Raw genomic sequence first — 21,869 nt, 5'->3', positions numbered from 1 at the left:
AATCCAAGCATCCTTGAATAGAGAAGGCCAAAAGAGCATAGATTGTAGGACCTTTTAGGCGGTCTTTTGAGCACTCATATGCCAACCACAAGGAGAAGAGCCGCACATATGGATAAGACTTTGAACCTCATCGTCAGGGACACATCTCCTCAACAAACCATCGACCCCTCTCTTCAATAAAATGGGATCATCCCAAATGTATCTCTTGGCCTCGTGCTTGAGTTTTTGACGTTGTTGTGAAGTGAAATCCGGTGGTACGGCACTACAAGCCAAGTAATTCACAATATCCGCATACCATGGCCCCGACTTCACTTCAAGGACATATAGCACATCATCCCTTAGAGCGTCCTCTATTGGAAAACCATCATCTTCAAACCTTGCACCGCCCAACCTTGAAAGGTGATCCGCCACCACATTCTCGGCTCCCTTCTCGTCTCTCATCTCATAATCGAAGTCTTGGAGGACTAAAACCCATCTCAACAACTTCGGTTTAGCTTCCTTCTTTCCTATCAAATATTTGAGAGCCTCGATTTAGCTTCCTTCTTTCCTATCAAATATTTTAGAGCCGAGTGGTCGTTATACACAATTGTCCTAGAACCAATGAGGTAGGTCCTTAACTTCTCAAATGAGTGAATAACCGCTAGAAACTCCTTCTCGGTAGTTGTGTAGTTTCATTGGGCATCATTGATAGTTTTAGACAAATAATGTATGACATGAAGTTTCCCATCCTTTCGTTGTCCAAGAACCGATCCAATGGCCTCGTCGCTTGCATCGCACATGAGCTCAAATGGAAGAGACCAATCTAGGCCTTGGACAATAGGAGCGGTGCAAAGGGCTTCTTTCAACCTACAAAAAGACTCTTGACAAGCATCATCAAACACAAACTCCTTATCTTGTTGCAAAAGGGAGGTGAGAGGCTTAGCAATCATTGAAAAATCTTTTATAAAGCGCCGATAGAATCCGACATGGCCAAGAAAGGATCTCACTTCCCTCGCGTTGGTGGAGGGAGGAAGTTTTTCAATGACCTCTACCTTGGCTCTATCTACCTCAATGCCGACATGGGAAATTTTGTGACCAAGAACAGTCCCACTTTCCACCATAAAGTGGCACTTTTCCTAATTCAACACGAGGTTAGCCCTCTCACACCTTTCTAAGCAACGAGATAAATTAGATAGACAATCTTCATAGGTGGCTCCTCCAATGGGAAGTCATTAATGAAGAATTCTATCTAATCCTCAATCATATCACTAAAAATGGACACCATGCAACGTTGGAATGTTGAGGGGGCATTAAAAAGCCCGAAAGGAATCCTACGATACGCATAAGTACCGTAGAGGCATGTGAAAGTCGTCTTCTCTTGATCCTTCGGGTCAATCAGGATTTGGAAAATTCCCGAGTAACCATCAAGGAAACAATAGAAGGAATGATTTGTAAGCCTTTCCAACATTTGATCAATGAATGGTAGTGGAAAATGATCTTTGCATGTACTTGTGTTAAGTTGGCGATAGTAAATACACATGCGCCAACCGGTAACAAGTCTAGTGGGCACTAGTTGGTCATGATCATTTTTCACTACCGTCATGCCCCCTTTCTTAGGCACAACTTGCACGGGAGATACCCAATCACTACGACCAATTAGGAAAATAACTCCCGCATCAAGAAGCTTAGCCACTTCCTTCCGCACGACCTCTTGCATGGAAGGGTTAAGCTTTCTTTGCCTTTTTCTAACGAGTTTGTCATCTCCCTCTAGATCAATTTTGTGCATACATAAAGATGGAATTATACCTTTAATATCATCAATGGTATAACCCAAAGTTTTCTTGTGTTTTCTAAAAACATTGATCAAGAGGGAGGTTTGCTCATCCGTTAGGTTAGAATTGACAATCACGGGGAAAGACTCATCGGGACAAAGAAATACATACCTTAAGCCAAAAGGTAGAGGTTTCAAGTCTACCTTTGGTGCTCCCTTACCATTGGGGCTCTGTTGTCTTTCTTCAACTTGAAAGAAATCATTAATGTAAGGAGCCTCTTCTTCCATGCTCGCACCCTTGCACTCCTTCTTGCTTTCCTCAAGCAAATTCTCATAGAAATGTATGTCTTCTTTGTGAGTACCTATCTTTGATTCATTCAACAACACACTTTCGAGAGGATCATTAGTAGCATGCAAGTAGGAGCGAGAAAATTCATTAAGAACGGTATCAAGAACATCTACCTTAAAGCATTCACCACTTGAGGAGGGTTGTTGCATGACATTATTCAAATCAAACTCAATGGAATCATTGTCAATTTTAAAGGATATCTTACCCTCCTTCTCATCGATGATAGCTCTAGAAGTAGCTACAAATGGCCTACCAAAAATTATAAGAATCCTCTCATCCTCATCCATCTCTAGCACATAGAAATCCACGGGGAATGTGAACTTTCCTACCCTAAGGGGAATGTCCTCAACCTTGCCCAAGGGAAACTTAACGGAACGGTCCGCTAGTTGGAGAGTAATGTTAGTGGGGGAGAGGGTTCCTACACTAAGCTTTTGGTAGACGGAATAGGGCATGAGACTCACACTTGCTCCTAAATCACACAAGTCTTTATCAAATTCAATGCCATTGATAGAACAAGGGATGGAAAAGTTACCCGGATCCTTTAATTTGGTAGGAAGTTTGTTGGAAAGAATTGCACTACAATTGGCAGTCAAACTCACCATCTCACACTCCCTTCTCCCACTCAAAAGATCTTTCAAAAATTTGGAATAGTGGGACATTTGATTCATAGCATCAACAAAAGGGGCGGAAATATGCAAATTCTTAATGACTTCCAAAAACTTCCCAAATTGGGCATCAAGTTTAGCTCTCACAAATCGTTGTGGAAAGGGTAGCTTCTCCTCTCTAGGTTGGCGATTTAAGGGCAAGGGGGTGGCTTCTTTTTCCTTTGGCACCTCAATAATTTTTTCCTTTTCAACACTCAATGGCTCATTCGTTTTTTCACCCTCATTCTCTGACTCCACCTCTTTTTGGGGTTCTTCCTCAACTAAAGGGTCACTCCCTACTACCTTCCCACTTCGGGTTGTCATGGCATACAAAGGTTTTGGGTTGATTCCTTGACTTGGAATGTGAGAAGAAAAAGAATTAGAAGAGGGGAATGAATTAGATGCAAGTTGAGCAATTTGGATCTCAAGCATTTTCATGTGAGCATTGGTGCATTTTTGGGCCTCTTCATGCTTCTTTTGATCCTCCTTACGCATTTTCAATAGAGCATGTAATTTAGCCATCACGGGATCATTTAGAGGGGCTTCAAGTTGAAGAGGTTGTTGAGGTGGAGGAAGTTTGGCTTGATAGAAACCCGAAGGCCTATTAGTTTTGGCATAGTTAGAAACATATTGACCCCTATTGCCTCTGGTGCCTTGGTTAGGAACATTGCGTTGTTGATTATTTCCCATGTTACCTTGATCACCAAAATTTTGATTTTGATGGTCATGGTATCGGGAATTAGGTTGTTGGTTTTGATTACCATACCCCCTTTTGTTAGAGTAGCCTCTTCCATTGAAATTGGAAGGGCCTCCCTCACCATGCTATTGGTTATCATAACCACCACCACTTTGATTCCAACTACGGTTTTCACCTTGATTCCGATTCCCCATTTAATTAGAGTTTGGCCTCAAGTTCCCTACATTTCCCATTCTAGGAGCAAAATTCATAGCATTGACATTTTCCATATTATCATCATGTTCATGGGAAAGGGGTGGAACTTCACAAGCATATACACAATGAGAGGTATCATGATCATAGGTTTCACAATTAGAAGAAAACATGAATCCTTGGGGCATTGTATTGTAAGAAGAGGAGGAGGAAGTATCCATACCATTGCCTCCCTTGGTTGAAGGGGAGGTATTACCATGAGGGTTGGACCTTTCTTTCATCAATTCATCCATTTGCTTGGTCATTTTGGAGATTTGGGTAGAGAGGTTGTTGATTGCGTTGGCTTGCTCCAATGCATAAACATCCTTACTAGAAGTAGCATCCCTTTCTCCTTCATACCAATCAACATAGTGCTTTGTGGCCTCCTCTATAATACACTCCAATTCTTGCTCTCCTTTGTTTATGATTGGACCACCGGGCGCGGCGTCTAGGCTTGTTCTTCCTTGAGGTGTGAGACCTCCATAGAAAGTGTGAATGAGTTGATACATGGGTATCCCATGGTGTGGGCATTGTCGTTGAATCTTTTTGTATCGTTCCCATGCCGCACTTAGAGACTCACCACTCTTTTGGCGAAAACCTTGAATCAAAGATTGAGCCTTGGCGGTCTTCCTATGCTTATAAAACCTACTCAAGAAAGTCGTAGTCACTTGGTCCCATGTTGTGAGAGAATTAGGGGGCACCTCCTTCTCTAGCCATTCTAGACCTCTCCCAATTAGTGAAAATGGAAACATCTTGAGGCGAATATATTCTTGAGTCACTCCATTGACCTTTACCGTGTCACAATATTTCTCAAACTCTTTTAAGTGCTCATGAGGACTCTCAAACTTTCCACCCGAGAATTGTTTCCTCTCAATCAAAGCAATTAAATTAGGCTTGATCTCGAAATTGTTGGCTTGAGTAGTAGGAGTTAGGATCCCACTTTGTGCTCTAAAGGCTTTGGGAGCCCCAAGACAAGGTATATTCTCTCCCATTTTAGGACCTTCTTCACACTCGAACTTATAGGTTGAGAAAGGGTTGATTTCCGGACTCGATGATGAGTTAGGGATATCTAATTCTTCACTTGAGGGTGAAGAGGGTTGAGTATCTTCTAATTCTCTTGCTTCTCTCGTCGGGGTGTGAGAATTTCTACTCCTTGCTCTTGCTTCTCTTTGAAGTAGGGACAAAGACCTCTCTAGCTCTAGATCGATGGGAATCAAAGATCTTGAGCGGGTTTGTCCTCTATTCATACAACAAAGCTCAGAAGAACGTAAGCACTGACAAGTAACAAAATTATCAAACACTAACAAATAAAAGATGAGATAGTCTCAAACAAGCAATGAAATAGCAATGGAAGTCGTCTCCCCGGCAACGGCGCGTTAATTGTATAGAGGAATAATTGCGTCGTTAGACAACTACACCTAAATCAAATACAATTTTTAACACTCGACTTATCCTAATACAAGTATATGGTAAGAAGAGGGGTCGAACCACAGGAAGAAGCACATAAACACCGCATTCATCACTAGACTTTAAGCTATCTCAGGACAAAGGATAGGAATGACTAAGAGATTAAACTAAAAGTAAAACGAGTTAAAATCAATATAACTAAACACCAAGGGAGATGGGTAGATGTAGATGCCGCTTGAATGCAATAACACAAAAGCAAATCAATAGTGAACTAAACATGCATGAATATCGATATAAGGTTCAATCTAACCGCCTTCCGGGGTTGATCGATTTCTCCTAACATAGCCTATATGTTTCCACACGAGAACCATATATTGGGAGGTGCAATCAAAGAAAAATCGATAATAATGAATCCTAACTAAGTCAACTTCCATATCTTGTTAGCAAAGATTAACCTTTAATCAACTAACAATGTGCACTTGCAAGAAGATCAAAGAATATCAAGCATGCAAAGATTTTAATCACAATTAACTTAATCCCAATATTATAAGCATGAACAATTAGCAACTACACCATCCCCACACCCTTGGCTAAGAGACTACTCAGAAATCATGTTGAGAACAATATCAATCATCAAATCAATAAGCATCAACATGATTAATAAGTAAAGAAGGAAAATCAAAGTAAATAAGCAAAATTAAATGCAAAAGTAAAGAGAAAGAGTAAGAGATTGCTCATTATTTGAAGTTGAAGATCTACAAAAGATTAAACAAGCTTTTTCTTAAAAATCCAAGTTCATCAATGAAGAAATCCACACTTTCTCTCTCTACCAAAATGAATACTAATAGTGTTTCTCTCTCTAGATTAAGCTAAAAGTGTAGAAAATTAAAACTAAGTTAATCTAAATTACATCAAAACGTTCTATGATGGGACTTATATAGTCCGTACGAAGCCAGCTGAAAAAGAGGAGTGGTCTGACCGAACAATGGGAAGGTTCGGCCGGACTACAAGGTAGGTTTGGCCAAACCATTGGAAGGTTCGGCTGGACTACAGGGAAGGTTCGGCCGAACCATGGGTAGGTTCGGTCGAACCTCTCTGATCCTGGTCTTGTCGAACTTCTGTGGTTCGACCACTCCTGCAAAATTGCCAAATTGTTTCTTAACCCTGCCTTGACGTTCGGCCGAACAACTGAGCACGTTCGGCCACACCGTGGTTCGGCCACACCTTAAGGAGGTTCGGTCGAACCTCTTCTTAATTTTGCTTCCTTCAGCTTCCCTTGAGCTTAGCTTCCTCCTCTTGAAAATCCCGATGTTTCCTAGAAAGCATAAGCATGGAAATTAAAGTAAAGAGTAGGAAAAAGGGGCAAAATCTAGGAAAGAAGATGCATAAAGGGGAAGGGAACTAAGTGCAACGAAAAGGATGCAAACAATCCGCAAATGTGGGAAAATTACAATCAAAATGAACCTTAATCGTGGCATAAATTCCACTCATCAAGTTCAGAACCTATCGGATTAAAACGGGGTTAATATTAATTAACGGAAATGTAATAATTAAAACGCGAATTTACGTGTTCAAAATAATTTGGAATTAAGTTAAACTAATCAGTATTTATAATCACCAAATTTTCAAAACATCATTACTATAAAAGTCCTAAATCAATTGTTCATAAAAACCCTAAAATCATTATTTTCAAGAATTAAAACCCTAGGTTATAAATTTACAAAATCTGAAAATTATAAAGTTTAATCATCAAAAATACAATTTCATACTAATCAAATTAATTTCAAACAATAAAATCAAAACTCATAAATCAATAATTATAATTACACAAATTAATAAAACAAAGGAGAAAGAAAACAAGACTAACCTTTTTGTGTGGGAAATTTTGGAGATACATGGGGTATTTATAGAGTAGAGAGTGTAGGGTTAAATTTGGGCTTATAAAAATGTGGGCTTAAGTTATGGGTTTTGGAATGGGTTAATCCAACAAGAGTATGTAGGAATAATTTTACATTACCCAATAATTAATAAACGTTTGGGCCAAAAATATATTTTACTTTTATAAAACCTTATATTTAAAATATTTTACCCTTTAAAATATTTAAATAAAATACTTGAGCCCTTAACAATACATTTTATTAATACTTAAATACTTTATAAAAATACATAAAAATACGGGGTATTACACAAACCTCTGGTATTTGTCACACCTCTTCACAAACTCTTTAGTGTCTGCTTCAAGAGTAGGCCAAAAGTAATGCCGCTTGGCTCTAACGGCTAGGGATCTGCCGCTTAAATGAGAGGCGCAGTATCCAGCATGCAATTCTTCAAGAACTTCTTTCCCTTTTTCTGGAGTAACACACTTCAATAGAGGTTTAAGGAAACCCGCCTTGAAGAGCTCTCCATTTCTCATCTCGAAGTTTTCTGGTCGCTTCTTCATGACGGCTGCCTCCTATGGTGAATCAGAAAGCGTGTCGTCTGTTAAATATGCCCGGATGCCATCCATTTAGGTAGAGCTTCGGTCCAAGATTCCAATGGGCTCCTCATATATACTTCTTTTTTCAAGAACTTCCCAAAAGACTAATCGAGGCGTATCATAGCAGGCGAAAGATGCTAATTTGGACAACACATCCGCCTGGTTGTTATTTGACCTGGGCACTTGACTTAGAAGGAATTCCTTAAGTGTCCCGGCCTCTTCTTTGACTGCCTGAAGATACTTGATCATAGCCGGATGAGTTGCCTCATATGCTCCCTCATACTGGCTTACGACCAACTGTGAATCAGAGTAGGCGTCAATTTTTGTTAACCCTGCTGCCTTACACATGCGAATTCTGGCTAGTAGGGCTATATATTCCGCCTCGTTATTTGAGGCTTCAAAATTAAACCGCCGTGCATATTAAAATCTTTCTCCCTCAGGGGACTCATATATAATTCCTGCACCACAGTCGTTCTTCGTCGAGCTCTCGTCTACGTACACTTTCCAAACCCGATCAATGTTATCCGGAGGTACCGGTTGTGTCATTTCAACAATGAAGTCGGCAAACGACTGACTTTTCACTGCCTTTCTAGATTTAAAAGTGATTTCAAGACATTGCATTTCAATATCCCATTTCAGCATTCTACCGGATGACTCAAAGGTAGACATTAGCCGCTTGAGGGGCTGATCGGTGTAAATTACCAACGGATGAGCCAGAAAGTACGGTTTCAATTTATTGAAGGGTATATATAGAGCAAGGCCAAATTTTTGAACCACGGGGTGCTGATAAGTGACTTTTATGCCACTTTTTAGGGTGTTTATTGAGTCGTTTTTCGGCTTATTTTTCCAATAATTTAACCCTTTTTGTCCTTTATTTCTTTATTTACTTATTCTTGTCTTTTATCTTGATTTCGAGTATTTAAGTGGTTTTTAATAGTTTTTAGCTTATTTTCTTAATTTATTTAATTTATCTTCTTTGTTTTTATTTTGATCTCCATGCTTTGGTTTTGTAGGAATTATGCGCCGAAAGAAAGAGGATATCAAGAAGCCAAGTTATCTGTTGTGCGCGGGGTGCTGTGCGGCTTATGCGCGGGCGCACATGTGAGGCTGTGCGGGCGCGCAGCCCTGTCAGAACCCGCACAGCCAGACTGAAGAAACAGAGCAAAACCAGAGAGTTTGCGCGACCCTATGCGCGACCTCTGTGCGGGCGCACACACCTTTGCGCGGGCGCGCATGACTCATGTGCGGGCGCGCTTATTTTCCCCGTACCCACAAAGTTGCGGCCGCACACTACGATGAGAGGGCGCACACACATTGTTTGCGGGCGCACAGGACTCATGTGCGGGCGCGCACGACTGGGTTTACGATTTATTTGCGCCTTGTTGTCCAAGTCTCTTTCTTTTGTGTGGAGCCACATATATATAGACGGGACTCTTTGTAAAAAAGGGGGGATCTATTATGCTATTTTCTTAGTTAGTTTAGGAGAGCTTCTCACTCTTAGGGTTAGATTAGATAGTTTTTAGAGAGAAAAAAGTAGATTATTTTTGTTTACTTTCAAGGTAATTTTGGCAAAATGTGTTTTGTTTGTTCTTATTTTGGACATTTTGTTTTGGAATTGCATTCTTGAATGTTTTTCTTCCTAAGTGGTAAATGTATGCACGGTTTGAGAGTGTCATTGGTTGACTCTAGGATACTATATGCTAAGGTAGCCGGTTTAAGAACTTTTAGGGGTCCATGAAGCCTTAGTTCACGGGAATGTGGTAAGATGGAGTTGCTCTCTATAGTGGATTTGAAACCCTTGGTTGCTATTTGTTTGGTTATAATCCCTTGTGAGCTTCATTTGTTCTAGCCTTCATCACCTTGTTGAGCGGCTATTTAGGATCCTTGACTATGCATGTCTTAATCCTTGTTTTGACCTCTAGCTCCCAAGATCGTGACCGAGCCACTCTAGGGGAGGAAAATGGCACCTTTTCTCATTTTTCTTTATCTTCTTTTTATTTTGTTACAAATTTGATTTTCTATTTTGCATCAACCTACTTATTAACCAATTTGAGCCTAATGTTTCCCGCTCTTGTTTAAACCGCATTACAAACCCAATGGCCTATGTTTACCAACCCTTTTAGTTAGTGAAGCATAGGCATGTGAGGTTTGAGTTTTGAGAGTGTTGTTCATGAGCAAGAAAACTTTGTGAATTGGTTTAAGTACGGTATTGAAAGTTGAGCTTGAAAAGAAAATGCAAGAAAAGTTTGAGAAGAAAGATGCAATTCAAGAAAATCAAAGGAAGTTTCAAGAAAAAGCCGTCCATAGTTAAAAAAAAAGGCGAGGACATCAAATAAGAGCTAAAAAAAAAAAAAAAAAAAAAAACACAAATATTTTTTAGTTTGGTTTCGTTTTCTACCCTAGTTTAAGCATTGAGGACAATGCTTCGTTCAAGCTTGGGGGGGGGGAACGTTCCTTCTTTTTGTATATATTGTGTGTTAGTGTTGAGTAAGCTTGGGGGAGATGGCATTATTGGTATTTTTGTTTGATATTTTGTGAATTCTTGAGTTTGTTTTTGAGAGTAGGCCACTCTTTTGCTTCACTTAGGAAATATCACCAAAATTTTCAAAATTTTACCCCGCCTTAACCCTTAGCCTTACGTTACAACCAAATAAAAGACCCTTAGACTTTAGTGGGGTTAAGTCAAAGAACGGTGGAGGGAGATAGATCTCAAACCTATGGAGAGAGTATGCATAGTTGAGATGTCGGGATTACCTTCTCAAAGTTTTTCATTTCTTTATCTTTTTCCGGTTCCTTCGTGGAATCATGAGAAGCTAGCTTAAGGGTTGATTTGAAGCTAGTGGAGAGAACGCGGCCCGATTGGTTGGGGCTAGGGTGGATTGAGTCCTCATTAGTTCTCTATGCTTAGCATATGTTATGTTTCAATCAACCATTGACATCTTAGAACGTGCATACATTTGTCTATTTAGAAAGGTTCGCATTCATTGGTGTTTGTTCCTATCTCTTGTCCAAATATGAAATTGTGTTTTCTTTCTTTTTTTTATGTTTCTTTTTCTTTTCTTTTTTTTATTGCCGTGCCTTGGTTTTTATTTAGAGTTGTGGGTTAAACTCTTAGGACACCCTCACGAGAGCACACTCGTCCTCTAGGGCGATCTAGGGGTTTAAAGGGCTTGTCATTAGTTGCTAAAAGTGACCGTGATTCCTACGAAAGTGAGTTAGTGTACATTCTTGTCTCCTTAAGTGTTCTAGCTTTGCTTGAATAAATCATTCTCCTTCTTTCGTGTTTCATGTTAATTTGCTCGAGGACGAGCAAAAGGTTAGCTTGGGGGAGTTTGATAAGTGACTTTTATGCACTTTTTAGGGTGTTTATTGAGTCGTTTTTCGGCTTATTTTTCCAATAATTTAACCCTTTTTGTCCTTTATTTCTTTATTTACTTATTCTTGTCTTTTATCTTGATTTCGAGTATTTAAGTGGTTTTTAATAGTTTTTAGCTTATTTTCTTAATTTATTTAATTTATCTTCTTTGTTTTTATTTTGATCTCCATGCTTTGGTTTTGTAGGAATTATGCGCCGAAAGAAAGAGGATATCAAGAAGCCAAGTTATCTGTTGTGCGCGGGGTGCTGTGCGGCTTATGCGCGGGCGCACATGTGAGGCTGTGCGGGCGCGCAGCCCTGTCAGAACCCGCACAGCCAGACTGAAGAAACAGAGCAAAACCAGAGAGTTTGCGCGACCCTATGCGCGACCTCTGTGCGGGCGCACACACCTTTGCGCAGGCGCGCATGACTCATGTGCGGGCGCGCTTATTTTCCCCGTACCCACAAAGTTGCGGCCGCACACTACGATGAGAGGGCGCACACACATTGTTTGCGGGCGCACAGGACTCATGTGCGGGCGCGCACGACTGGGTTTACGATTTATTTGCGCCTTGTTGTCCAAGTCTCTTTCTTTTGTGTGGAGCCACATATATATAGACGGGACTCTTTGTAAAAAAGGGGGGATCTATTATGCTATTTTCTTAGTTAGTTTAGGAGAGCTTCTCACTCTTAGGGTTAGATTAGGAGTTTCTCTCTCTAGTTTAGGAGTAGTTTAGAGAGAGAAAGCTTGGATTTTTCATGGAGTTTTTGGGATTTTGAAGAAGCAAATTTGTGGATTTTTCCTCTCATAAATTCAATGAGTCTTCCTAACTTTCTCTCACCTTTATTGCTTTCATTTATTATTGTTTTTGCTTATTTATTTGTTTATTTGAGTAGATTAATTAGTTTAGTGGTTGATTCTTGCTTTTATTATTATTTTACCTTGTTTTCCTTGTTTTTGTTCACCATGTTAGTTTAGGTTTTGTTCTAGGGAAATGGATGAAGGTCATGTTAATAAGTTGAATGATTGATTGTGATTAGTGTGGAATTGTTTCTTGATTATTGTGTATTGATGATGCTTTTATGTATTAGAATCTTTCTAGCTAATTGATTCTATGCTTTTAATTGTGTTTTCAATCGATTGTGCGAGAGTGAGTTGGTTGAGAGCCCTAAATTCCTCCATATCTTTGCTAGGCTAGTTGCACGAGAGTGAATTAGTCTAGTAGGATTATTAACATGTTTAATTGCGCGAGAGTGAGTTAAATGTGTAAATCGTCCTAATTGAGGTCATTTTCATCTAATTGTTTGATGTTGTTGAATGTATTGATGTAATTGGATTCCACTTTCCCTAGTTTTAGTTATTTGCTCTTAGTAGTGTTTAATTGAACCTCTCTTACCTCACAAGCTTTCCTAGTAGTCTAATTAGCATAGATTGATACACTTAGTCCTTTTGGGTTCGACCCTTTACTTACCCCTATACTCGTATTAGGGTAGTTTAGGTATTATAAATTGTTAATTTGATTAGGGTTAGTAGACTAACGACACTATCTAACCTCGATCAGGTGCAGGAGTTCAGCATTTTTTAGCACATGGCTAATGAAATAAACCGGGAGTTGAATGTCGTGTCTCTCAGCAAGGAGAACAGCATTGAGAGCATGATCTTAGACGGCTAGGTACATATATAACGTCTCTTTGGGCAGAGGGCTAACAAGCCTTGGCAAAGAGTGCAGATGTTCTTTCAGCTTTTGAAAGGCCGCCTCGGCATCATCCTCCCATTCAAATTTGGTCTTCTTTCTGATTGCTTGGAAGAAGTAAAGGCATTTGTCACCTGACCGTCTGACGAACCTCCCCTGTGCCGCCAAGAAACTAGTTAGTCTCTGTGCTTCCTTGACAGTGCGGGGTGACTTCATATCAATTACCGCCTGTATCTTCTCGGGGTTAGCCTATATCCACCTTTGATCAATCAGGAATCCGAGAAACTTCCCAAACTCAACACCAAAGAAGCATTTCTTAGGATTTAACATAACCTTATGCCGCCTGAGTGTGGTGAAGGTTTCTCGGAGACCAGCAAGGTGATCCGCCTGCTGCTTGGATTTAACTATCATATCATCAATGTACGCCTCCACATTTCTCCCAATTTGATTAATGAAGACCGTATTAATCAACCGTTGGAATGTAGCCGACGCATTTTTCAAGCCAAACGGCATCACAGTGTAACAGAATAACCCCTGCTCAGTGACGAAGGTCGTCTTCTCTTGATCTTTTTTCCACAGGGGTATCTGATGGAAGTCGGAGTAGGCATCCATGAAACTCATCAAGGCTTGCCCGGCTGTCGAATCCACAAGACTGTCGATCTTTGGAAATGGGTAAATATCCTTGGGAGATGCCTTGTTGAGGTCTGTGTAATCAACACACATACGCCAGGTACCATTCGGCTTCTTTACAAGCACAACATTCGCCACCTAGGCGAGAAAATTACATGGCCGAATGAACCCGGCTTCCAACAACTTTTTTACTTCGGCAGCTGCCGCCTGACTTCTTTCCTCGTCGTGGTTTCTTTTCTTTTGCCGGATAGGCTTCTTTTTTGGATCCACGACGAGTTTGTGGACAGCAAGATCCGGGCTGACACATGGCGTCTCTTCCACTTCAAAAGCAAAGATGTCTTTGAATTCTTTCAGCAATAGGTGCAGGTCTGCACCCAGCTTAGCATAAGAAGCCGTCCTAACCTTGACAATACGCTCTTAACGGCTGTCGTCCAGAGGTATATTAATATGGCCTCCAGCTGGTTGGGGACAGAGCTCAGCTGACCGCTCCCCGGTTAGTGATTGCTATTTTTTCTCTTTTTTCACCTCCACCAGCAAAGGAGCCTTTCTTTTCTTCCCGGCTGCTTGTGGGGCTGGAGCGGCATCCTTGACATTACTAAGTTCTATTGGTTCCGGGGCTTTCCCGTCTAGGACCATCGTATCCTTAAAGGCTAAGAAGTAACACTCCCGGGTCGTCTTTTGATCCATATTTAAGGAACCAACAAAGCCATCATCCCTCTCATACTTGATGAGCACGAGAGAAGGGATGATTACAGGCTTGGCCTCGTTGAGGGTTGGCCATCCTAGGATAATGTTATAGGCGGTCAATTCCTTAACGACTAAGAACTTGACGACCAGGTGTCGTCCTTTTCCTTTTTCACCCAGCCGGATTGGTCAACCAATCCTACCGACTAGGTAAACCATCCCACCCCCAAAACCAACCAAGGGGTGCGTAACCGGATGCATGTTGCTTAGGTTGTATTTCAGCTTTTACAAGCACCGGAGACTGATGATGTCTGACGAGCTGCAGATGTCAATAAGGATTCGTCCAACCAGCTGGTTAGCGACCTTACATTCAATGACAACCAGGTCATCATGCGGACGCCGGACAGTGCCCCTATCCCTTTCAGTGATCAGAATGTCTAGGAAGGAGGAACTTCCTGCCTAATCATCATCATCATCATTGTCCATCTTTCGAAGATGGCTCTTGGTTCCCCGGATGGTAGGGCCACCGCATGAGAACCCGCTTGCTATGGAGTTGCAATCCTTGTTAAACTTGTACCTAGGGACGTACGGTTTAAATTCTTTCTTCTTCTTTGAGACGGCTAACCGCCCACACTTCTTTTCTCTTCTTTCTCTCTTCTTTTTCCTTGGCCGGCTGAGTAGTCCGACTTTATTTCTGCCTGTCAGATTTCTTAGAGTCCGATTGGTTACCAGGCGAGCAAAGGTTGGTTGCTTGAATATAGATTTCCGCCTCCCTTAGAGCCTCCTGTAAAGTGAAAGCCCCTTTTCTGACTAGGTCAAACTAAAAGGTCGACCCGTCTCTCAGACCCTTAAAAAAGTCTGTAAAAGCTACCTCATTGGACAGTTCTTTAATCTGAATTCTGATCAGATTGAACCGCCTAACATAGGAGCGCAATCCTTCTCTCTCTCCCTGCTTAATGGTGCTCAAGTCAAGACTTATTTTCTTCGCAAGGATTTTCATCGAGAAGTTGGAAGCAAACAAGAAGGCAAGCTTCCTGAAAATATCGATGGACCCGGCTGGCAAGTTGCCAAACCATTGTTGGGCAATGCCCTTCAATGTAGCCGGGAAGCATCGGCACCAAGTGACATCATCCAACCCCTGTAAGTACATGAGATTTGTGTAAGCCATGAGGTGATCTTCCGGGTTGGAGGTACCGTCATAGGTGCCTACCAACACATTTTTAACCTTGGCCGGCTGTGCCGCCTTAGTTATCTCCCGAGTGAACGCAGAAGGTTGTTCACCCACGCGGAGCAGACGAAGCTACCAGTCCAGTGGCAGGACATTGTTGTATGCCTACTCACCTCCGAAGAGGGCCTGCTGCATGAAATGGGGAGAATATGGACCGTAGAACAGAGACGGTACACACGGTGCAATCCCAATCATCTGAGGACCATAATGGACCGTATTACAACCTGTATGGCTCTCATAAAGGGAAGGTAAATTCCCTGCAGATGTGTGTATTTCTCTTGCCGACTTAGACAGCGTGTATTTCTCTTGCCCGACTCTTCGTGATCAGATCTTTAATTTTACCCTTGAAACTTGTCATGAATTTCATGAGTTCGTCTCGAGTGATGGGAGCTGATCCACTGGCTATATGGGTTTCCCCTTCCGGCTGTCCAGGGGGTCGGTTTGTACCCGCCTGGCTGGTACCCCGCTCCAGAGTGTCTCTGGGCCGGACACGCTTGGTTATCAGAGAGCCATCACTAGCTATATAGGTCTCGACCTGAGGATCATCATCTTCCTGGTCCGTAAAAACTTCCGGTTCATTGACCGGGCGATCAGGAGGCGGTACAGAATCTTGAACCATGCCTGAGGTACTCTTTCCACAGACGGCGCAAAATGTTTTAGGTGTTTTTGTCCCTCGGGAGAGTTACGCCACAAAGATTGGTCCGGTTGAGCTGTACTTGCAAAAGCAACGGAGACTCCGGGTGGTGGAGCTCCGCCTCCGATGATCAAGTTAGTAACTTCAAGAAGAATAAAGAGTGCGGAAATTTAGGTGGGGATCTGCTCCGATTCCAAGCTCAGGTGTTTCTCTGATGAGAGAGAAAGTTGGTATAAAAAATGATTCAATGTGTCCCCAAAATGGGGAAATATCTCCCTATTTATAGGATCATTGGAGAGTGTGCCCCAATATAGGTCACTTGACCTAGATTTTAGTAGGCTGCGCCATTTTACAGCGCTTCTTTGGATTTAGGCCCTTGAAGGCCGCCATTTCAGGGGCTTAAATGAAGGGGCCAAGTGTCAAGAGGGTATTGGGCCACTTGGGCCATCCTAAACTCACCACGTGGCCTCCTCTCATTGGTCCACTTGTCTAGGGTATTTTTAACCTAAACTGAACCCAAAGGAACAATAATTTTCAAGCACTTTCAATTATGCACCTAAACTAGGTCAAAGACGAAGGTAAGAGAGAATACTAACAACTAACGAAACAAGTAACCAAGGAAATAAAACACTAAGAATGGGGATAAACAAGTAATCATGTCATTCGTCGCAACTTTGGAAGAGCATGCCAATTAAGGGTTGTCAAGACTAATGAGAAGAGCAATCAATAGGAATATAAGAGCTATCTCCTAATTGTTAAGTTAGGGTTCACTATGAATAACAAACAAAGAGAATCACAATCAAAACCAATCGATAATTGCATTACCCAATTCCTAGCCAATAACAACTCAAATATAATCATCTATCTACAAACAACTAAAAAAATAAAGAGGGGAGAGTGTGAGAAATCTTTTTTGATATATCAAGAACAATTACACTAATCAAGCATCAAAATTAAACCAAACAAGCTTGAAATTGAATAAATCAATAAAGAGGGGAGAGTGTGAGAAATCTTTTTTGATTGATAATGGAGATATTCAATACAATTGTCATTTTGAGTTTTCAACCTCTCAAATAACCATTGAAATTCCTCACTTTCTCTCTTTAAAATCTACTCTTAAAACTAACCGTAGATCAAGAGAGAGAAGCTCTCAACTTAGCTAGGAATTATGTAATTCTAATTCTCTAATTATTTTTTCTCTAACCCAAATATGCGTATTTATAATTACAAGGTTAAGAGAAAATAAAAGAGAACAGAAAATAAAAGAAAGGAAAAATAAAATAAAATAAATAAGAAAGGAAAAGAAAAGTAAAAGAAAAATAATAATAAAAGGAAACTAAAAGAAATTAAAAGAAAGAATAAAAGAAAAACAAAGCAAAAGAGAAAAACTCCCTCGAAAGATAGGGTTTGCTCTCTCAAAAGACAGAAGTTTCTCCGTTTTGAACGCTGTGTCTCCGTCCTGGACGAAAAGCTTCCGTATTATGGCCGACGAATTGGCTCTGACGTGTTCTTCTCTTAGACTCGAAGAGGAAGATAGGGATCTTATTGATGTTGGTAACATTGACTATGAGGAGGCCGCCGATAATATTGATCTATTATTGGTGGGTAGGCAATGCACTGAACGACCACATAATTTTGATGCGTTCAAAAGAACAATGCTGAAGGTCTGGGCGCTCCAGGACAAGTTGATAATTAGAGTCCTTAGCCCTAATTTGTATGGTTTTCATTTTTTTTTCACTAGAGGGACAAGGAGAAAGTATGACAAGGACGACCGTAGTGTTGGGAAAATCACATGCTCGTGCTAAAGGAGGTTGAAGGCAATGAACAGCCGGATCAAGTCGAGTTAAATTTTTCTCCGTTTTGGGTAAGGGTTATGAATCTACCTTTTAATTGTCATTTGAATTCTTTTGTAAAAGCAATCTATGCTAATTTAGGGGAATTCATTGATATTGAGGATGTTAAATTTGGTCTGGATAGATATAGACGGGTTAGGGTGATGGTAGATATAAGAAAGCCTTTGCGTCGATATCAATGGATGAAAGATAAGCGTGGGGAGCATATGAAAGTTAAATTTAAATATGAACGATTGCCGTATTTTTGCTTTGCTTGTGGTAGAATTGGACATTCCGAAAAAGACTGTGTGGCTCTATCTGATGAGGAAAAGGAGAAAAGGCTTGGGTGGGGGCTCTTCCTAAGGGCCTCCCCTCGAAAAGGGGTTGTTAAAAATGCTGATGAGATGGCTCAGATTAAAAAAAGTAGGAAGTAATTGTTTGTTACTAGAGACAATGATACTACTTAGGTACAAACAACTTCCTCTGCTAGTGGGGAAAAGTCTACTCCTTATTTTCATGAGCAGGAATCATTGAATTATAAGGTGGGACCTATGGGTGGAAATTCTTATGATATTAATATTGTGATTGGGGAGAGTCAGAATAATAATTGTGATGGGGTTGGTGATCAATTGTTGACTTCGGAACATTCTGCTACAAAGATACCAGTTACTCCTCCTCTTGTTTTTTCAAGTGGTACTCTGCCTACAAATGCTAATATTAGAAGGGTTAAAAAATTTGTCTGTAAGCAGGGGACTAGACAAACTGCTATGGTGACAGATGAGGCTGTTGATGAGACAAGCATGGGTAAGTGCAAGAGTGTGTGTAATGTGAGTGGTACGGTGGATATTCCGGATGAAGGAGAGGCAAAGAAAGTGGAGATGTGTTTTGATGGTTCGGATGGGTTGCAAACTATCCAAGTAGCGGTGGTTCGTGATGACCAACACCGCGAAGGACAATGAAAATATTGAGCTGGAACTGTTATGGGCTTGGCAACTCGTCAACAGTAAAAGCCCTCCAAGATTGGTGTTGGAGGGACATGCCAAATATCGTGTTTTTAATGGAGGCGAAAATTGATGCACAAAGACTAGAAGTAATCAGAAACATATGTGGTTTCACAAATGGCATATGTTTGAGTAGTAATGGGAGGTCGGGTGGTATGTGTTTTTGGTGGAGAGATATCGAGGTGAGTATGTGTTCGTACTCAGCTCATCACTTCGAAGCAAATGTGTGTGATAATAATGGAGTTCCAAGTTGGAAAGCTCTAGGAGTGTACGGATGGCCCAAGGCAAATAATAAGTATCGGACGTGGAAACTTTTGAAGCAGATAAAAAATAGAAGCAACATTCCTATATTGGGTTTCGGTGATTTCAATGAGATTCTTAGCATGAACGAAAAATGTGGTGGGGCGGTGAGAGGTGAAATGGAAATGGATGCTTTTAGAGAGGTCATGGATGAATGTGGTTTTCGTGATCTTGGGTTCAAAGGCAATACTTTCACGTGGCTGCGAGGGACTTGTATGGAAACTTTAGTTCAAGAACGGCTTGACAGGTTCATTGCTATGGAGGGATGGTGCTCGTTGTTCCCGTATAATGAGGTAATTAATTTCCCCTTTTGTCACTCGCATCACGGAGCTATTCTATTAAAATGTGGGAAGGAGGATGTTAGAGAAAAAAAAGAAAAAGAAAATTTTCAGGTTTGAATCAATATGGTTGTCGAATGAGGAATGTGCCAAGGTAGTGTCGGATTGTTGGAGTGCGAGGGTAGGGGAGCCTATGCATGCTAGGATCGCAAATGTTGTTGGGGGTCTTTCTACTTGGGCAGCCAAGACTTTTGGAGTTCTTAAAAAGAAAATTAAAAATGCCGAAAGTCGTCTTAGAGAAATCCAGGGTAGTAGACTTGATGAGGCTTTGCTTGATCAGTGTAATGCAATTAGAAAGGAGATTGATGAGCTGCGGAGACTTGAAGAGTCTTATTGGTATGCAAGGGCAAGATCTAATGAACTCCAGGATGGTGATAAAAATACCACTTACTTTCATCATAAGGCGAGTCAACGGAAGAAACGCAATGCAATTATGGTCTTATTTGACGAGCATGGTGAGTGGAGAACGACAAAGAAGGAGTTGGATACCATTATATCTTCATACTTTGGTGGTCTATTTGCTTCAGACCATAAAAGTAACTTTGAGGAGGCAGTAAGCGAGATTGAACCACTTGTCACTTCAGAAATGCGTAGAGAATTGGAGAAGGAGCCTACTAGTATAGAGATTTGGGAAGCTTTATTTCAAATGCAACCAACCAAGGCGCCGGGGCCTGATGGGATGCATGCATTATTTTTCCAGAAATTTTGGGATACTATTAGAGGGGATGTTATCAGGTTTGTAAAATCTTGGTGGCATGGGAGGGTGGATTTGGGGGAGGTGAACCGTACGTGTATAGTCTTGATCCCGAAATGCGAAGAGCCTAAGATGATGATGGAGTTTAGACCCATTAGTTTGTGCAACGTGTTGTACAAAATTATTTCTAAAACTCTTGCAATTAAGATGAAGACAATACTTGGCTCGATTATTTCGAAAAATCAGAGTACTTTTGTCCCTAATAGACTTATCACGGACAACGCTCTTATTGCTTTCGAGATTTTTCATAGTATGAAATGGAAAGGGGAAGGGAAGGATGGTACAATTGCGCTTAAACTTGATATGAGTAAAGCGTATGACAGGGTGGAGTGGAGTTTTATGGGAAAACTGATGGAAAAAATGGGTTTTCCGCAGAGTTGGATTAGTCGAATTATGCAATGTTTGACTAGTGTATCTTTTTCTTTCAAATACAATGGTGGAATTTCTGGGTCGTTGATTCCGTCTCGGGGTCTGCGGCAAGGTTATCCTATATCCCCATATTTATTCCTGATATGTGCTGATGCTTTCTCTTCTCTTATTTCGAAAGCTTCTAGGGATAATGCCATCCATGGGGCTCGTGTTTGCAGAGGAGCTCCTAGGATTTCACATTTGTTTTTTGCAGACGATAGTATATTGTTTGCAAAAGCTACATTGCAAGAATGCTCTAAAATTGCTGAAATTATCAGTACATATGAAAGGGCTTCCGGTCAGAATGTTAATCTAAGCAAGACAGAAGTAGCCTTTAGCAAATGTGTGAATCAGTACATCTCTTTTTCTTTCAAATACAATGTGTGAATCTGGAAAGAAGGAATGCTATTGTGGAAACCCTTGGAGTTCGAGTGGTCGATAGGCATGAGAAGTATTTGGGACTACCTACCATTATTGGGAGATCGAAGAAAGCAATTTTTGCAGGTTTGAAAGCTCGGATATGGAAAAAGCTTCAGGGTTAGAAGGACAAAATTGTTGTCTCGGCCGGGAAAAGAGGTTCTCATCAAAGCGGTAGCTCAAGCAATTCCTACTTACATGATGAGTATTTTTCGCATTCCCGATGGTTTAATTGATGAGATCCGTGCTATTTTGGCTCGCTTTTTGTGTGGTTCAACAGACACGACGCGTAAAATGCATTGGTAAAAGTGGGATGCCCTCTGTTTCCCGAAATCTATGGGTGGTATGGGTTTTAGAGATCTTCGGGTTTTTAATCAAGCAATGCTAGCTAAACAAGGGTGGAGGCTTAGCAACAACAATTCTTCGATGCTATATAAAGTGTTGAAGGCTAGGTACTACAAGAACACCGATTTCATTCATGCTTCATTGGGGTATGATCTGATTTATAGTTGGAGGAGCATATGGGGTTCTAAGGCTTTGTTGCTTGATGGGATGAAATGGAGAGATGGAAACGGTTCTTCAATTCGAGTTTGGGATGATGCATGGTTGATGGGAGAAGGATCTTACATTATGCCAACACCTTCACCGAATAGCGAGACGAATTTGAGGGTATGTGATCTGATAGATGTTGAAAGGGGTTGCTAGGATAGGGAGGTGATTGACGCCACATTTGCAGTGAATGATAGGAGGGAAATCCTCAATTTGCCTCTCTCTAATTCTTGGCCGTGTGACAGACGGTATTGGTAGCCTACATCGAACGGTATTTATACTGTTAAGAGTGGGTATTGGCTTGGGCGTCTTGGGAATTTGAGGACTTGGGAGCTGTAGGGAATATTTCAAGCGTTAATCCCCTACCTTGAACCCCACTGTGATCATACACTAAAGTACGGTGGCGTCCAAAGGGAAAGAAGATAGAGCAAAAGAGTCGCCAACAAGTTTTTTTAGGAACTTGTAAACCATTCACGAGGTGAAGGTTACAC

General features: G+C 41.1%; 1 protein-coding gene and 1 non-coding gene across 2 annotated transcripts; both read left to right on the top strand.

The window, feature by feature from the left end:
• The first annotated feature begins 4,184 nt into the window (after positions 1 to 4,184).
• LOC145633443 (small nucleolar RNA R71) lies at positions 4,185 to 4,290 on the top strand. Its single transcript, XR_014112768.1, has one exon. It is a non-coding gene; the product is annotated as a small nucleolar RNA R71 (small nucleolar RNA).
• Positions 4,291 to 21,165: 16,875 nt separating this feature from the next.
• Positions 21,166 to 21,534, top strand: LOC145632888 (putative mitochondrial protein AtMg00310). Its single transcript, XM_081685217.1, has one exon. The coding sequence runs from the start codon at positions 21,166 to 21,168 to the stop codon at positions 21,532 to 21,534; it is 369 nt and encodes a 122-aa protein (XP_081541343.1).
• The last annotated feature ends 335 nt before the right edge of the window (positions 21,535 to 21,869 follow it).

This window comes from Chenopodium album, chromosome 5 (assembly GCF_948465745.1).
Source record: "Chenopodium album chromosome 5, dcCheAlbu1.1, whole genome shotgun sequence".
NCBI classification, from domain to species: domain Eukaryota; kingdom Viridiplantae; phylum Streptophyta; class Magnoliopsida; order Caryophyllales; family Amaranthaceae; genus Chenopodium; species Chenopodium album.
Note: the sequence above shows the minus strand (reverse complement) of the source record. Positions and strands in the feature narration are given on the sequence as shown.

Excerpts from the sequence above, each read along its gene's own strand:
- LOC145632888 (XM_081685217.1), top strand. The coding sequence starts at position 21,166 with ATGGGTGGTATGGGTTTTAGAGATCTTCGGGTTTTTAATCAAGCAATG.